The sequence below is a fragment of the Mizuhopecten yessoensis genome, unplaced genomic scaffold (assembly GCF_002113885.1).
Source record: "Mizuhopecten yessoensis strain PY_sf001 unplaced genomic scaffold, ASM211388v2 scaffold9685, whole genome shotgun sequence".
NCBI classification, from domain to species: Eukaryota; Metazoa; Mollusca; class Bivalvia; order Pectinida; family Pectinidae; genus Mizuhopecten; species Mizuhopecten yessoensis.
In genome coordinates, this window is record NW_018408171.1 from 889,031 (window position 1) to 907,238 (window position 18,208).

General features: G+C 34.2%; 1 protein-coding gene across 4 annotated transcripts in view; it reads left to right on the forward strand.

Annotated features, from left to right (window-relative positions):
- Window positions 1-7,167, forward strand: part of LOC110458651 (probable phospholipid-transporting ATPase VA) — a 58,576-nt gene extending 51,409 nt beyond the window's left edge. For all 4 annotated transcript variants that reach the window (XM_021510449.1, XM_021510451.1, XM_021510453.1 and 1 more), the window contains 5 exons: window positions 683-883; window positions 1,531-1,611; window positions 1,922-2,026; window positions 3,023-3,210; window positions 3,583-7,167. In XM_021510449.1, coding sequence (XP_021366124.1) covers window positions 683-883; window positions 1,531-1,611; window positions 1,922-2,026; window positions 3,023-3,210; window positions 3,583-3,850 — 843 coding nt within the window. In that variant the 3' untranslated portion in view covers window positions 3,851-7,167. The remainder of the gene's footprint in view (window positions 1-682; window positions 884-1,530; window positions 1,612-1,921; window positions 2,027-3,022; window positions 3,211-3,582) is intronic.
- The last annotated feature ends 11,041 nt before the right edge of the window (window positions 7,168-18,208 follow it).

An 18,208-nucleotide genomic window follows, 5' to 3' on the forward strand; every position in this document is an offset into this window, starting at 1 on the left:
AGACTTGGTACTAGTTGTCTTGGTGGGTGTGTTACAAAGCAGGAGACTTGGTACTAGTTGTCTTGGTGGGTGTGTTACAAAGCAGGAGACCTGTTTTGTAGTTATATGATGGATCAGTCTATCAGTAGTTATATGATGGGTCAGTCTATCAGTAGTTATATGATGGGTCAGTCTATTACTTTCGATTTTGTTAGTGTATGACAATTGTTTTATATAAACCTGTTGAGTATTATATATGTTGTAAGTTACATTTTATACACAACATATAAGATAAAACGGAAATAATTCTAGAACTCGTTTATTAAAATTTAGATTCTAAAGTATAATAAATCTACACTTTGGCTCTTCTTTGGGGCTACTCACCATTTAATCTTTACATAATAGAAACTAGAAACATAATGCAATATCACCTGCATGTATCTTATAAATTGCACCATTATCAAAAAACCAATCTTATACCAAATTATCCAATAATAGTGTGATCTTAATAAAAGCGAAGAATAATTATTATCTGAATGGGGAAAAGAATTTTTATATTTTAGTCTCAATATCATGCAGACTTTCTAAAGTTCTATACAATTTGTGTTTATAATTAAACACTTTTTGTGTGAAAACTATCAAATTATCTAAAATAAAAATATGTAAAATACTAACTGTTCATGATTTGTTGTCGTTTGTGTAGATCCTGATTTTCGTGCTCTACTGGTACCAGTTTGACAGTGCCTTCTCTGGATCACTACAATTTGACAGTTTATTCACCATGCTCAAACATGTCCTGTTCACTGCCCTCCCCCCGATTGTCAACGCTGTCATGGACAAGGATGTATCCGCGGAAACGCTGCTCAGTAAACCCGAGTTATATAAAGTTGGGCCTCAGGACAAGGTAAGGGGGACAGTAAACAGTCTCTGATGTCTGGTAATGTGAGTCACAGAATTTACATCGCTGTACCATCTTATACAAACCAATGATATGCTTATTTATTTATAAAACTTATAAAGATAATTTATTCTCAATGAATAGAACTTGTTTCTAAAACATCACTCAATAACAGGATTGATACTTTATTGTTTATGTATTGTTCCCACATTTACCAAATAAGATGTCATAGCACCTTAGGCTGTTGGAGTGAGATAGCCTAGTTATGTCAGAATATGTGTACCCACTGACCGGAGTACGTCATGTGGGCTGTAAACAAACTGACAACAAGATACGGTATAGGTCGTACATTTTATGAAAGTTTTATTTCGCAATATTCACAGCCTCAAAAAAAATGTGTGAAATATAAATCCTGCAGATTATTGCCCATTTAAGATAAAGACAGCAAGGATTACAGACTGTAAACAGTGTCTTAAACAAAACAACAGTGTTTTGACCACACAAAATGTTAGTGCTGTAGAGTTAACGGGATGTGCAAGATATCGTTCATTAAAGTGAAGTTTTGCTGTAGTTAAATCATAGATATTTGTATGTGTGTTTTTTAACATGTTTAAAGATGTATCCACTGTCATTATATATTTGTTTGTTTACAGTTGTACACTCGGATGTCTTTCTTCATGGCCCTACTGGATTCCCTGTATCAGAGTGTTATCCTGTACTATGTTAGCTACCTGGTAGGTCCCTCATCTCCTACTTATACAGAAAAACAAACATAACAAAGTTCATAAAACAGGAATGTATTATCTTTCTTAATTTCAAAATTACCTCTCAGAATACTTTAATGAGCATTTTATGACAGAAAATATTTTAGTGTGAATGTTTATTTGAATTCTGACAGACAATATTTTATGTGGATGTTTATTTGAATTCTGAGAGACAATATTTTAGTGTGAATGTTTATTTATATTCTGACAGACAATATTTTAGTGTAGATGCTTATTTGAATTCTGACAGACAATATTTGATGTGGATGTTTATTTGTAGGCGTACCTGTATGAGCCTGTTGGAGTGTGGGAGTTTGGTACTACATCGTTCACCGCTCTCATCTTAACCTGCCTTCTCACCATCGCTATAGACACAGAATCGTGGGTAAGTCTCACTGCCACGATTCTATAACATTATTTAATGTAGAGTCAGAAAGCCTTTACATACAACACATCAAAGTTTATCGATACGCGAAATGTCTCGGGTCGAGTGACATGAAAAATATACAATTTCGTCACATCGTTGTACAGGTAAATAACACAAATCACTCACGCAGTCATAGCTTGACAAAGGGACCAGTCGGTCTTGAAACGTTGCGACACGTTTAATACGTACATTGTTTTGTAAAAAGTAAAACTTTGATATCACATATTTCCAAACTGATGAAACTGATTGATGACTGTACATACAAGGTTCTCAGATGGCCTCCAAGGATTTTCATTGTGTTCAAATAAAGAAATCCAAATGAACTTTTATCACATTCTATATAAGTGTTTCTTTTGTACTTTTCAACTTGCTTCATATATATTTTGAATGTATATATAGGATCTTGCATGAGTTTCCATTTCATATGAGATTTGTGAAACGAGTCTTAAGAATTTTTCAATTTAGCGAGCCTCTGGCGAGCTAAAATGAAAAATTCATGACGAGTTTCATAAATTTCATATGAAATGAACACGAGTGTAAGATCCTTTTTATCACATACTCAAGATTTGTTGCATTTATCGTATGAACGACAATTTTCATGCAACCTTGAAATGTAAAAAGCCGCCATTTTGACTCCAGTGCGCAAGTCTGTGATGTCATGTACTTGTCTTAGGCATGACGTCACAATTGAAACTTGCAACCAATCACAGGGCTGATAGGTCATATTATAAAAACTGTTATAGGTCATATAACATGGGTTAATGCTCAAAAATATATAAAATGGGTATATTCACTGGATAACAGTACATTATGTGATAGAATGATTATCCAATGTCAAAAATATCTATGAAGTTCAGAAAATTATGAAACATTCTGTTGCACGGAGTACCTACATGGTTATACTGTTTCTTTCACCTGTTAAACGTAGACTGATTGATTGATGTATATCTCCAGGTATGGCCACAATGGCTGACCACAATTTTCAGTTTCCTGGTATTTTGGTTCTTTGCTATCCTGTCCAATGCGGTGTGGTTTACATTTGACCATCCAGCCAATCCCTACTGGGTGATGATACACACAATGACCAAACCCATCCACACCGTGGTCGTCCTCTTGTCCACGGTCCTGGCATTACTACCCAGGTAAGGAACATGTAGTTGTCTCCCCTTTCCTGCTTTATTCTTTTCCAACGTTACAACTCATTTTCTTTTTTGGTTCAACTAGTTCAGCTGGTCAAACCAGAAAAGAAACAGGCACATAAGTGACAACCCATTGGACAAAGATGAAAATATTTTGAAAGGAAAATATATGATTTTCTTTAAGTTTGTAAAATTTTATCTCTGTATCAATAAAAAAATGAAGTCAGAAAAATTCATTAAAAGTAAAGAAAAATATGAACGTAAAGTAGAATTAGCATTTGTCCCGATCTTTGAATACTCAATCAATTAAAGGAATATATGTGATGATAAATAGCTTCCTTTGTGTGTGTTAACAACATGAACTGTTTGTTTTAGGTTTGTGATAAGGATTCTGCAGAGGACAATACGACCTGATGAAATAGTGATATCTCAGCTGGAGGAGAAACTCTTAGAATATAAAGAATCCGATATGGAAATGCAGGAGAATGACAACATGACCAACACCACAGAAATCACCACTGTGGACGACAGTCTACAAGGCTCCACGTCTACATCTAGAAACCAAGATACAGGCATCAAATTTAGAAATGGAAGGCTTTCAAAACCCAGGCACTCCATTCCTACTAACGATTCCATTACGTAATCAAACTTCTGTAGAATAGATTATGTGTGAAAACCAACTGGAAATATTTACCTTGTCTTTCAGGAAAAACACTCAGTGTTTAGTTGTTCACATAGACATATATATATATTAAATCATGCATTGTTTTTTTAATCTATTTTATTGTTGAATGTTTATTATAAACAGCTGTGTAGAGAGTCATTATATTCTTTAAAGAGTACGAACCAATCCGACTATCATTGTAGTCGATAGTGATGCTGTACAGAACTCTATCTATTATCGTACTAACCATAGACATGTTGTTACCTTTCAAATTATATAATTAGTTGTTAGTCCTGAAAAATACAATGCTGATTTGATTTTGGGATAAGTGAAAATAATTAATAAAGGTTGGTTTGTATGTTTGCAGGTATTTTTGTAAAAAATATATGAACATTTTTTTTAATGCTGATATTTTTCAAGTAAAAGTTTTTTCTTATGTACGTATACTCATACATTTATTACAGAATATTTCTGAGGGGAACACAGAAACCACTTACAAGAATATTGTAATAAAATTGTGACATTCCTAAGTACATACCCCATGGGTATAAAAGTCATCCATTTCCATTTCAGATTAATATGGCATGCATAATAATGGAAAACTCTTGTGAACGTCAAAGGTATCGCTCCATCTTGATGGTATAAAGGTTTATCTTTCCCCCTTGTAAATGACATTCATTTGTCCTTCATTACCTTCCCAAACTGACGACAGTTTCACAGAGACATTTTGTCATTCTAAAGGGGTTTGGTTAAGCGTTTGGGGAGATGTTTGAAGAAAAGGGGGAAAAGGAAGCTTTGATATGTTGGCGGTATCCGATTGTAAAGAGGGATATTTTATCGAGGTTTAACTGTATAGGTTAAAGTCATCTTATGGGTCTCATAGTTCAATAATTTTGTCCAATCACCACACAAAACATTACCATATTTTCGTCAAAGATAAACAAATAGTCATTATATGTAGTAACCATTGTCCACATACATATATATTTTTGACAGAAAACATACTTACCCAAGATTGTAGTGTTTATGTGGGCAGCATTCTAAGTCATGTGTTATATTTCAAAAGCGTGGGAAGGAAATGAGATCATGTATCTACTGTGCATAAACTGCTGCCTAATTTATCCTTGAAATTAAAAGTTTGACTTGTTTAGATACTTAGAGCACCCTAGTTCAGTACGTGAGAAATGGTATGTGTGCTGACTGTTGCCAACCTGAATAATCCCTTGGTTATTGCATTTATTATCATGTTAACTTTCCATCGTAGTTTAACTGAAGAATAGATACCGGTTCTGTATGTTCATTTAGGTTTATTATCTAGAATTAAAGTATTCTGTCATTTTAGTTAGCTTAGAGAAGTTTGAAAGGAGCACATTTTCCCAATACAGATTGCACCTTTTGCAGTTTTTACAGCTCAATTTATTGCTAATGTAAATTGAAATTATAAATGTGCTCCTGGCAGTGTAGATATGAATATGACGGAGGTCGAGGTTAAATAGACATTGAAATTAATTATAGATTTGGTAAAGTTCTTAAAAGAATACAACAGTAAAAGCAATCATGGTCTATGTGCAATACACTGAAGCTTCATTCGTCTATAGTCGACCTTGATCATAGTGACTTGGTAAAGTTTCCATCCGATGACAACAACCATATTATCAACAATAAAATCTACGTAATTTGAACAGGACCAAATTTGAATGAGATTGTGGTGATCATCTTGCTGTTAATGTAAATATGTTTGTGCGGAGCAAAATCTCATAACAAGCATCCCAAATACTTGCTTTCTCATTCAACAAATATTATAACTATCACAGTAAGACCGTCTCATCCCTGCATCTCATTAGTTCTGGGTACAGTGGGAAATATTCATCAATATAAATGTTTGCTGAAAACAATTGCTCAAGTCACAGTAAATCGAAAGGCTCAGATACATAATGTATTGTCATACAACTTTATTTATAGAATGATAAAATTAGCAGTCGTAGCTTACCTATAGGTGGCATAATGCTGTTAGTTAGATACAGTCCTAGCTTACCTACAGATAGCCTGTCCTTAGTCACATAGTAGCTTACCTATAGGTGGCATAATGCTGTTAGATACAGTCCAACCTTAGCTTACCTATAGAAAAAAGAAATGGTGCAAATTATAATAGTGCATACATAGTATTGCAGGCTGTTAAAAACATTTGAAATAATAAGAATTCAGATTCTCTTTTCATTTCTCAATTTGGTGGAACGGCATGGTTTGTAGTCTTTTTCCAGAAGAAATGTTAGGGAGAGGAACATTTTCTCATTCAAATTGAGCGCATTGACGATAATATATCAATAGAAAAAATGTCCACCATATAATTATCACCTTGTATGTGAACATTTCTGAAAGCCACCAACAAAAACAAAGGTCATGGAAGCTGATCGTTTATAACAACACCGCAGTCTACACACTTTAAACAATCCACACCATATAGCATCTACTTGTAGCATCTTCATAGAACATCTTCCGAGAATTTTCCAAAAGTAGATTTTCAATCTCGTGGTTAGAAGAAACATCTGGAAAAAGAAGAGACTGCTAATGGTGCTGTATTTTTGTGTTGTATTTTGTGAAGCGTTTGGGTTTTGTTTATAACATGTATACCTGTTTAGGGTATGTAAAGATTGTCACACAGTTTGTGATTATAACATGTATAACTGTTGAGGGTATGTAAAGATTGTCACACAGTTTGTGATTATAACATGTATACCTGTTGAGGGTATGTAAAGATTGTCACACAGTTTGTGATTACATAATGTAGGACCCTTTTGTTACGTTGTCTTCATCAGCACCAAATTTGTGACATGTCTTTTTGAGTTTTTGTTTTTTTAAAGTGTTTGATCAGTTTATTGATATAACTAGTTAGTCAGCCAACTTTAAGTATATACATTGGCCTTTTACATTTTGGTGTTAAAACAAGAGTTTGTAATGCTTGACATTACCACGAGTATATTTGGGGAGATGATCGAGTGTCAGGGATAGGGAGGGGGGCCGAAACAAAGCGATACAATATATGTACTAAAAACCTGATCACAAGGAACAGATTTAGATGTATAACAAGGCACCTATTGACACAGTATAGTTATAGTTACAGCAGACCAACACAGGGGTTCCCGCGCCTTGTGCAGTTCAAGGAGTCGCATAGGAACATTTTCACAAACCAAAATTTACACAATTTTTTATACAAGACTAAAAATAACAGTATAACTTCTTATCTATATATAAAACCTACAATATTATATACACTCAAACATCACTGCTACATATCTTATCTATATATAAAACCTACAATATTATATACACTCAAACATCACTGCTACATATCTTATCTATATATAAAACCTACAATATTATATACACTCAAACATCACTGCTACATATCTTATCTATATATAAAACCTACAATATTATATACACTCAAACATCACTGCTACATATCTTATCTATATATAAAACCTACAATATTATATACACTCAAACATCACTGCTACATATCTTATCTATATATAAAACCTACAATATTATATACACTCAAACATCACTGCTACATATCTTATCTATATATAAAACCTACAATATTATATACACTCAAACATCACTGCTACATATCTTATCTATATATAAAACCTACAATATTATATACACTCAAACATCACTGCTACATATCTTATCTATATATAAAACCTACAATATTATATACACTCAAACATCACTGCTACATATCTTATCTATATATAAAACCTACAATATTATATACACTCAAACATCACTGCTACATATCTTATCTATATATAAAACCTACAATATTATATACACTCAAACATCACTGCTACATATCTTATCTATATATAAAACCTACAATATTATATACACTCAAACATCACTGCTACATATCTTATCTATATATAAAACCTACAATATTATATACACTCAAACATCACTGCTACATATCTTATCTATATATAAAACCTACAATATTATATACACTCAAACATCACTGCTACATATCTTATCTATATATAAAACCTACAATATTATATACACTCAAACATCACTGCTACATATCTTATCTATATATAAAACCTACAATATTATATACACTCAAACATCACTGCTACATATCTTATCTATATATAAAACCTACAATATTATATACACTCAAACATCACTGCTACATATCTTATCTATATATAAAACCTACAATATTATATACACTCAAACATCACTGCTACATATCTTATCTATATATAAAACCTACAATATTATATACACTCAAACATCACTGCTACACATCTTATCAATATATATAAATCCTACAATATTATATTCACTCAAACATCACTGGTACATATCTTATCTATATATAAAACCTGCAATATTATATACACTCAAAGCTACATATCTTTTCTATATATAAAACCTACTATATTATATACACTCAAAGCTACATATCTTTTCTATATATATAAAACCTACTATATTATATACACTCAAACACCCCTGCTACATATCTTATCAATATATATAAATCCTACAATATTATATTCACTCAAACATCACTGCTACAAATCTTATCTATATATACAACCTACAATATTATATTCACTCAAACATCACTGGTACATATCTTATCTATATATATAACCTACAATATTATATGCACTCAAACATCACTGCTACAAATCTTATCTATATATAAAACCTGCAATATTATATACACTCAAACCTCACTGCTACACATCTTATCAATATATATAAAACCTACGGTATTATATACACTCAAAGCTACATATCTTTTCTATATATAAAACCTAAAATATTATATACACTCAAAGCTACATATCTTTTCTATATATAAAACCTTCGATATTATATACACTCAAACCTCACTGCTACACATCTTATCAATATATATAAAACCTAAAATATTATATACACTCAAAGCTACATATCTTTTCTATATATATAAAACCTACGATATTATATACACTCAAACATCACTGCTACATATCCTATATATATAGCAAACCTACGATATTATATACACTCAAACATCACTGCTACATATCTTATCTATATATAAAACCTACAATATTATATACACTCAAACATCACTGCTACATATCTTATCTATATATAAAACCTACGATATTATATACACTCAAACATCACTGCTACATATCTTATCTATATATAAAACCTACATTATTATATACACTCAAACATCACTGCTACATATCTTTTCTATATGTATAAAACCTACAATATTATATACACTCAAACATCACTGCTACATATCTTTTCTATATATATAACCTACATTAACTTGATAATGTGATTGTTGGTGATGCACATAATTCTATGCAAATCTAGAAATTTTAATTTATACTTTGCATGTTTGATGGAGCTGTTGCTTGTTTATAGGAGGTTCTTCCCTTTTCTAAATCCACCGAAAATATTTAGATTGGAGAATATGTTGGTTAAAAGTGATTTCTAAATTTTGCTTCAATGTTGATGTGTTTTGTATTTACATCAAAAGTATACATTTAATGCAAAACCTGTTGTTATATTCTATTGTGATTAAAAATGACAGAATCTACTTGTAGAAGTCGCAGACCCTCACCTTTAGTGTAGTGTTCTAAAGGATCTGTGTCGGCATTCTGAAAGATCCTAAGAATCTTCTAAAATATGTGCCTTCTGTTTTTCAAGCTATCTTATTTGAATGTGTGTAAATAATTAGCCTGCTTCAGAAGGACTCAAATTTTTCATTTCAAGTTATCATCGCTTATTTCTTAGATTTGACAATTGTAAACATATTATTCTGTATTTACATGCCATAGAGAATTTTAAATCAAGAAACTGCTATCGTGATGGTCAATTATATATTATAATTTTTACCAATAAATGTTTGTGTTAGAAAATAGTGATTGGTTTCGAGAACATGTTTGAATTGTCTTAAATTGATATCATAAAAAAACAATGTTAAGTTTTTCAATTATGGAGATTGTGCAAATTTTGACATGTGCATATCTACAAACTGGTAGTGAGTGTGCGACTGTGAGAGTGAGAGTGGTAGAGTTCAGAACTGCTTCCACATGAGCATGGTGTCATACATCAGTATTCCATCTTCAAACTTTTGAGATCATAATCAAAGTTGAGTGTTGAGGGCATTTCATGTTCATTTGGATTCTTTACTTGAACAAGAAATCTTCTGATTAACAAATCATTGTAATATTTTTTGTTTGGACCATATATTTTTTTTTTTCATAATTTTGCATTTTGATAGAAGTGGTATTGATTAGGGTAACGGGTACCAGATGAAATCATTTCAACCTTATCACTGATATGAAATATTTGATTAAGTTCTTTTCTGGAAAAAGTTTCCCATACAATCACATGTTGCAATGCGTTTAACAGAATTAGTCTTTTGAACCAGGGAACTTTTGCCTAGTTTTCACCATTCTCTGTGTGGTCCTGTATTCATTCCATCCATGGAATATCACTGTATATTGTATGCACTTATATTGTACTGTCAAAACAAAGCAGGGGTCAATAAACTCGGGACCTAACCGTTTTCAATCCCTCACTTATCAATGTCGCTATCTGGGAATTAAAGTTGCACAGCATCATAATGAAAGATGAATACCTTGACAAGGGATGTGCCCCTCAAAAAAACTCCTTATTTTGATCCTTTTTCTTAAAGCTGACAGTACAAGTACGAAAGCTTTCAATTGAGATTTTTTTTTTAAATGTTTCTACCTATGTAGTTTTGAGATCATCCCCAGTGACAATCTCTTCCGGCTGTTGTATCTATGGAAGCACCAACATTTTGGAATGAACTTGCTTCGTAATGAGTATGGGTTATCTTTTTGAAAAGTACTCTTGTATACATATTTAGAGATTAATTATTTTATCTGCTTACAATAGGTATATAACTTTTAAAAGTTATTTTGACTGGTTTATCTACAAATCAAAGACAATTCATAGAACAATCAAAATCGTCATAGTCTATTTCATTCTCATTGTGTTAGGCTCAACCATACACCAGATTTAGCATTTTAACACACGTACTGTGTTTTGAGGTGCAGACTTCAGGATTATCTCCTTAGATCACCAACGAGTTGTATGATTTGGAAGATTATTTTATTACCGACTGTTATTCAGTGATTTTTATTTAGTAGTGTGTTGCTGTTGTAAGTTTTGTGTTGTATTACACGCTGTACAGAGTACATGATACAAATGGTTGTGCTGAGCTGTTTCACATTTTCTTCTGCTTTGAAATCAGATTCAGCAACATGGATGTTACTCATTCTTCACTGTTGACTAAAGTAGTGGGTGTTCAGTTTAAAACAGATGTACATTTTTGGTAATAGCTTTCTATGTATGCACGACACATGAGAGCAGAATATCCTAAATTAAATAGTAGGAATGAAGATACCAGTGAACTTTGTTAGATACCAGTGACCATTACTTTGTATGAAAACTATATAAATTAAATAACGGGATGACATCCAGTGGTTAAGCCTGTGTGAAAGGGAAGAAAGGAATAGACACCATCAATAGGGTTGTGACCTAGTGTGGAAGGTACTACAACTTGATTGGAAGGCATCTATAGGGTTGTGACCTAGTGTGGAAGGTACTACAACTTGATTGGATGACATCTATAGGGTTGTGTCCTAGTGTGGAAAGTACTACAACTTGATTGGAAGACATCTATAGGGTTGTGTCCGAGTGTGGAAGGAATTACAACTTGATTGGAAGACATCTATAGGGGTGTGTCCTAGTGTGGAAGGTACTACAACTTGATTGGAAGACATCTATAGGCGTGTGTCCTAGAGTAGGAGTGATGAATACGGTTGGAAGGCATCTGTAGGGGCTGACTTTTAAAGGGAGTGTCAAATATGATTGGAAGGCATCCAAAGGGGTTTGGCCTTGAGATGGAGGTACAAATATAATTGGAAGGCTTCTATAGGGGCGTGGCCTTGAGTGGGAGTGTCAAATAGGATTGGAAGGCATCTATAGGGGCCGGCCTATAGAGGGAGGGACGAATATGATTGGACAGCATCAATGGGGGAGGGGTCAAGACTAGTGAGAGAGGGACAAATAGGATTGACAGCATCCTGGGGGTGATGACGTACAGGGACAACCGAGTGTCTGCGCTTAATGTAGGAGGAGTGAATGACGTACAGGGACCAACTGAGTGTTAGCGCTGAACGTAGGAGGAGTGAATGACGTACAGGGACCAACCGAGTGTTAGCGCTGAACGTAGGAGGAGTGAATGACGTACAGGGACTAACCGAGTGTCTGCGCTTAATGTAGGAGGAGTGAATGACGTACAGGGACCAACCGAGTGTTAGCGCTGAATGTAGGAGGAGTGAATGACGTACAATCCCCAACTGTGTGTTAGCGCTGAATGTAGGAGGAGTGAATGATGTACAGTCCCCAACTGTGTGTTAGAGCTTAATGTATACCTTTGTATATGCTTTAGCAGAATGTAGCAGACAGACATAGCTCTATATGTCGTCACATATTTAAACAATAGACGCAATACCATACAATGTTGATAACTTATTATTTTGTAGAACTTTCAAGTGAGTGTTTCTTAAACTTTGAATACTTCCCCGGTACTATTATGTAAACAATTATTCAGGTTTTCAATTATGGCTGCCATGGTTACCAGTTTTAAAAATATTTGCATAAATTAATGAAATTTGAATATTCAGTAAATTTTGACAGGTTTTTGCCTAGTTTTTCTCTTATAGAGTTACCATAGAGTGCACTCTTGAACAAACTTTATATTTCTCCTAAAGATGTATTACAGGTGCCTACACATTATCCTTTGATTTTGAGTTTGTTCAAGCATGCGCTCTACAGTTTCCAGGAGAAAAACTACGCAAAATATGACAAAATTCACTGAATATTTTGAACTTGTTACCATGGCAACAAATTAGAAATACAAATAAAAGAAAAAGTCATTTCAAAGTTCATTTCAAAGTTTTGAATTTTGATTAATTTGGGGGCCAAATTAGGCCCAAACCATACAAAGTCTTTTGTAACCATAATTCAGATAAAGTTTAATCTTTTGATGCAGATAAGGTCTGTGCAACATTCTTTGACAGTAAGCATCCACTTTAAAACATATTTCATATCACATTTAATTTATCAAATCCTCTCACAGATGTAGTCTAGTTTGTGTGCTTTTCTTCATTACTAATTTCTGTTTCACTGTCTTAAACTATTTACTGTTCAATAATATCTACTTCATTAATCAAAAAAGAAGTTTTCTAGCTGAAAAGTTAAAACTTTTATTTTTCTTTAGTTCTAAAAATAGCATTATTTATTGAGAATAATCACTTTGTGAAAAGATGATCTCTAGTAGTTCTTCTGACATCTTGATGAAAAGTGATAAATGACCTTATATGGTGATGTCACCAATGTGTATGAGAAACTGTCTCATTATGTCCTGTTTACCAACTGTGATAACCTGTAGTGTGTATATGTATGTATTCCATTGTACTCATTTACCTTCATTGAACTGTGTCCAAATAAAATCTCAAGATGAAGAACAAGTGTAATTCAATTTGTCGATTTTTGTGTATTTTTTGTGTATTTTTAGCCGACCATCATCAGTGGTGGGCTATTCAAATTGCTCTTTGTCCATAGTTAAGAAAGTTCCCCATGGTCCAATGTGATGTATATCAAATTTTGGGACTGATCAGAAAACCAAAATGGTCAACAGGCAGCTATCTTGATTTTTAATAGTTAAAGTTTGCTAGCACTATTTCTCAGAAAGTACTATAGGGATCTTTCTCAAGTTACACATGAGGGTTCCCGAGGAAATGGCAGCAATTTTGTTTTTTCACAAAACAAACACTGCAGTTTTGTTCATAGTGCCATACTACACCTACATACCAAATTTAATTGAAATTGGACAATATGTAAATTTTGACCAATCAGAAGCCTGCATTTGGCCGCCATTTTGAATCCAAAGTGAAATATTTTTTGTCGAAAACGAGCGCTGTGACGTTATCATCCCTTTCACCAAGTTTCATTATGTTCCGGCAAATAGAACGAATGTTATTACTGGATATGATTTCGGCCAATCAGAGCAGCGGCAGTTATCTTGGATAGTTGAAGTAAGAAACAGAACAATAACAATATTGTGACTTAATAATAATAATAACAATCGGAGTGAAAACAATAAGTACCCAAACTTCGTTTGGGGGACTTATTTAAAACCTTTTAAATGTCTGGAAAATGACACAATGAACAAAACGATGTATCCATTTCCATTCTCACTTTAATAGTGACCAAGTAATATGAATTCATCTGACTGGTGAATTTTTACCAATTCTGCTCTCAAACTACCAACAAAGGGAGGTAATTTGAAAAATGAAAACTTAAATAGGTTTGTAGTTTTCATGAATAACATTTCTTTCAGGGTGAAATATGATGCTTTGAGATCATGTGCATGTGAAAAACAAAACGGTACAGTGATACTATGATGTTTCTGTCTTGTTTGATGATGTCATAGTTACTGTGATGTCATCATACATGTAACTATGATGTCATCAATGGGCATCTATGACATCATCAAGGCTCACTGATATCAAAATGAACACCAGGAAACCCATCACATCAACAAACTAGCAACAGACACACTTCCCGTAACCGATGAACAGCACAGAAATGTCAGATATTCTGAAAAATCAGAGAAGTGCCACCATAGCAACCATTATTTACTTTCCTTGCCTAGAATTGACAGTGACCCTCAGAAATTGTTCATTTAACATATTTCACTAGAAAAGATGATTTTCTTCAGCTGTAGTTATGGAAATAAAATGTATTTACGTTATTGACTTTGCTAATTTAATCTGTATGCTGAATCAAGTGGAAAAAAAACACATATAAAGTAGTGTAATTAGAATGAAAACTAGACATTTTACCCATTTTCAATAAATACAACTTTAGGTATTAGTAACCATGGATACTGGGTGCTGAAATGAGTGATACAGACTGAATGCATCAGGAGATAGCCTGTGAATTATTTGTTGTTTGGTATCAACTTTACCAATTACACAATTGACACATGTGATGAATTGTGAAGTGTCTGTGAAAAAGGCGAGTAATCCCTCTTTATACATCCCACAGGTAACAGTCTAATGACCTATATATTAACCTATCTATGTAATTTTTTAAACGTTTTTGTGTAGTTTTAAGCAATAATGAATGAAAGTGAAGCTGAATCAAGCAAAAAAAAGGCATTTTTTTGAGAAAAATCAAATTTCTATGTGTATAAGGTAGCAGAGTACAGTAGAAATGGCATGATCCTGAAAATAAAGGGCATGTCTCAGATAAACATGGATAGTGGAATTTTTTTCAAAAAGTGTTTTCCCCAAATTTGGGACTTGTGAAAACCATGGTTGTTACCACATCAAAAAACACCAAAAAATGAAAAACAAGAGGCCTAGGGGCCTTAATAGCTCACCTGGTATTTTATTTTTCAATTTAAAACCTGCTGAGTACCATTCAGGTTTATCAAAGGAGTACAAGTAACAAAGTTGCATCTTCCATTTATAAATATTCAATTCCCTTTGCCCAAAGATTCTCTAAAACAAGTTTGGTTAGGTTAAAATCCCTTCAACGGTACAGAAGGAGAAGGATCTTTAATGTTTTCCTCTATTTCCCCTAATGGGCCCCACTAATCTGCCCCAAAGAAGGGGAATCCACACACCTCAGTTTAAACAAAATTGATTCTTTTCTCCCTAAGCATGCTTCAGACTGCATTTGGTTTAAATCCCTTCACTTGTATAGTAGGAGAAAAAAAATCCTCTATTTCCCCTATTGGGCCCCGCTCCTATGCCGCCAGAAGGCCCACACCCTCCGTTTATACAAACTTGAGTCTCCTTTGTCCAAAGATGCTCTAGGACAAATTTGGTCAAAATCCTTCAATTGGTTGAGGAGAAGATTTTTAAAGATTTACCTATTTTCCCCTATTTGGCCCCGTCCCTCTGCCCCCAGGGGGACCATACCCTCCGTTCATACAAAACTGAGAACCCTTTGGCCAATGATGCTCCAGACCAAATTTGGTCAAAATCCCTTCATCGGTACAAAAGGAGAAGGATATTTGATGTTTTCCTCTATTTCCCCTAATGGGCCCCACCCATCTGCCCTTAGAAGGAGGCCCACACACCTCAGTTTATACAAAATTGATTCTTTTGTCCCTAATCATGCTTCAGACTGCATTTGGTTAAAATCCCTTCACTTGTATAGCAGGAGAAAAAAAATCCTCTATTTCCCCTATTGGGCCCCGCCCCTCCGCCCCCAGAGGGGCCACACCCTCCGTTTATACAAACTTGAGTCTTCTTTGTCCAAAGATGCTCTAGGACAAATTTGGTCAAAATCCTTCAATTGGTTGAGAAGAAGAACATTTTTAAAGATTTACCTTTTTTCCCCTTATTTAGCCCCGCCCCTCTGCCCCGAGGGGGGGCTATACCGTCCGTTTATACAAAACTGAGAACCCTTTGGCCAATGATGCTCCTGACCAAGCTTCAGACTGCATTTGGTTTAAATCCCTTCACTTGTATAGTAGGAGAGAAAAAATCCTCTACTTCCCCTATTTGGCCCCGCCCCTCTGCCCCCAAAGAGGCCACACCCTCCGTTTATACAAACTTGAGTCTCCTTTGTCCAAAGATGCTCTAGGACAAATTTGGTCAAAATCCTTCTATTGGTTGAGAAGAAGAAGATTTTTAAAGATTTACCTATTTTCCCCTTATTTGGCCCCGCCCCTCTGCCCCCAGGGGGTTTTTACCCTCCGTTTATACAAAACTGAGAACCCTTTGGCCAATGATGCTCCCCTCTGAGCCATTCAGGACAAGTAGCATTTTAAAGGAAAAAGTTGACGGACGCCGGCCGCTGCACCATGGGATAAGCTCACTTGGCCCTTCGGGCCAGGTGAGCTAAAAACATGATTTTTAACCAAAAATTTGACCCATGCAAGTAGTATTTTTTTTCTTAAAACCTGTCTTGAAATAAATATCACCTACTTGGTAACAGAAGTACTCATGTTTTAACATAGGTCGTTCAACTGGATTTTTTACAATATTTACACATGTGCCGAGTACAAAAATAGACTACATGAAAAGCTAGCTTTTGTTGTGTAGACACAGATTATTTTTTTTTATACATATAATATTACAGGGGTTATTCATTGTACAAAAATATCACCCATGGCCACCGTGAGCTACTGTACACTGCTACCTAAGGGCATTGTGTAGTAAATGCAAAAACTTTTTTTTATTTTTTAATCAATTCCTTTCAACTTTAGTACGCTAATGCTAGAAGCAATAATGTTCAACACAATTATGTGTTTTTCTGTCGAGTTTCAACTCGACGCGTTTTGGTTCATCACTTGACATAGCAGCACTGTACTTCATTTTTGCTGTTTACTTTTCCTTGTTTCCACAATAACTCCAACAATTGTTCTCTGATTTTTATCAAACTACTTGGTTGTTGCATTAACTGAATGCTTTGAATGAGTTCTTAAATCATGACATTTAAATGCTATTGCCCTTTTCATTACCAAATAATGGTAGTCCGTCGAAAATGCAAGAACTTTTTAATTATTTGATTAATTCCATTCAAATTTACCATTAGCAAAATTGGCCACAAAAGAGTAATTCTCAAAGACAAAATAGCTTGCGCCATAAATTCAAAAATGAATGGCAAGGTCACCGTCACCAACACAACAGAAGCAGTAAACACATTTATATCATGTCTCTACCTCCTTCAAATATAGCAATACCCTTCTGTGGGTCTGACGGGCGAGTCATGCTTCTGCTCGTGTTATGCATGTCAAATTTAGGGATTGAACAGAAAACCAAGATGGCCAATAGGCAGCCATCTTGAATTTTGAAAGTTAGTTTGTTAGCACTTTCTCAGAAAGTGTTCTAAGGGTCTTTCTCAAATTCTAAATGAAGGTTCCTTTTTGTCACTTGTTATGCATATCAAATTTTGGGACTGATGGGAAAACCAAGATGGCATGGTAGCAATAAGCAGCCATCTTGAAATTTAAGTGTTCAAAGATTGTAAGTGCTATTTATCGGAAAGTACAAGAGGGATCTTTCTCAGATTTCCAATGAAGGATCCCAATGGTCCCTGAAAATGTATATCAAATTTATGGACTGATCAGAAGATGTTCAAAAGGCTACCAGAGTATAATATTGCTAGCACTATTTCTCAAACATTACAAGAAGTATCTTTCACAAATTTTACATGAAGGTTTCCACTGGTCTCTCATTATCCATATTG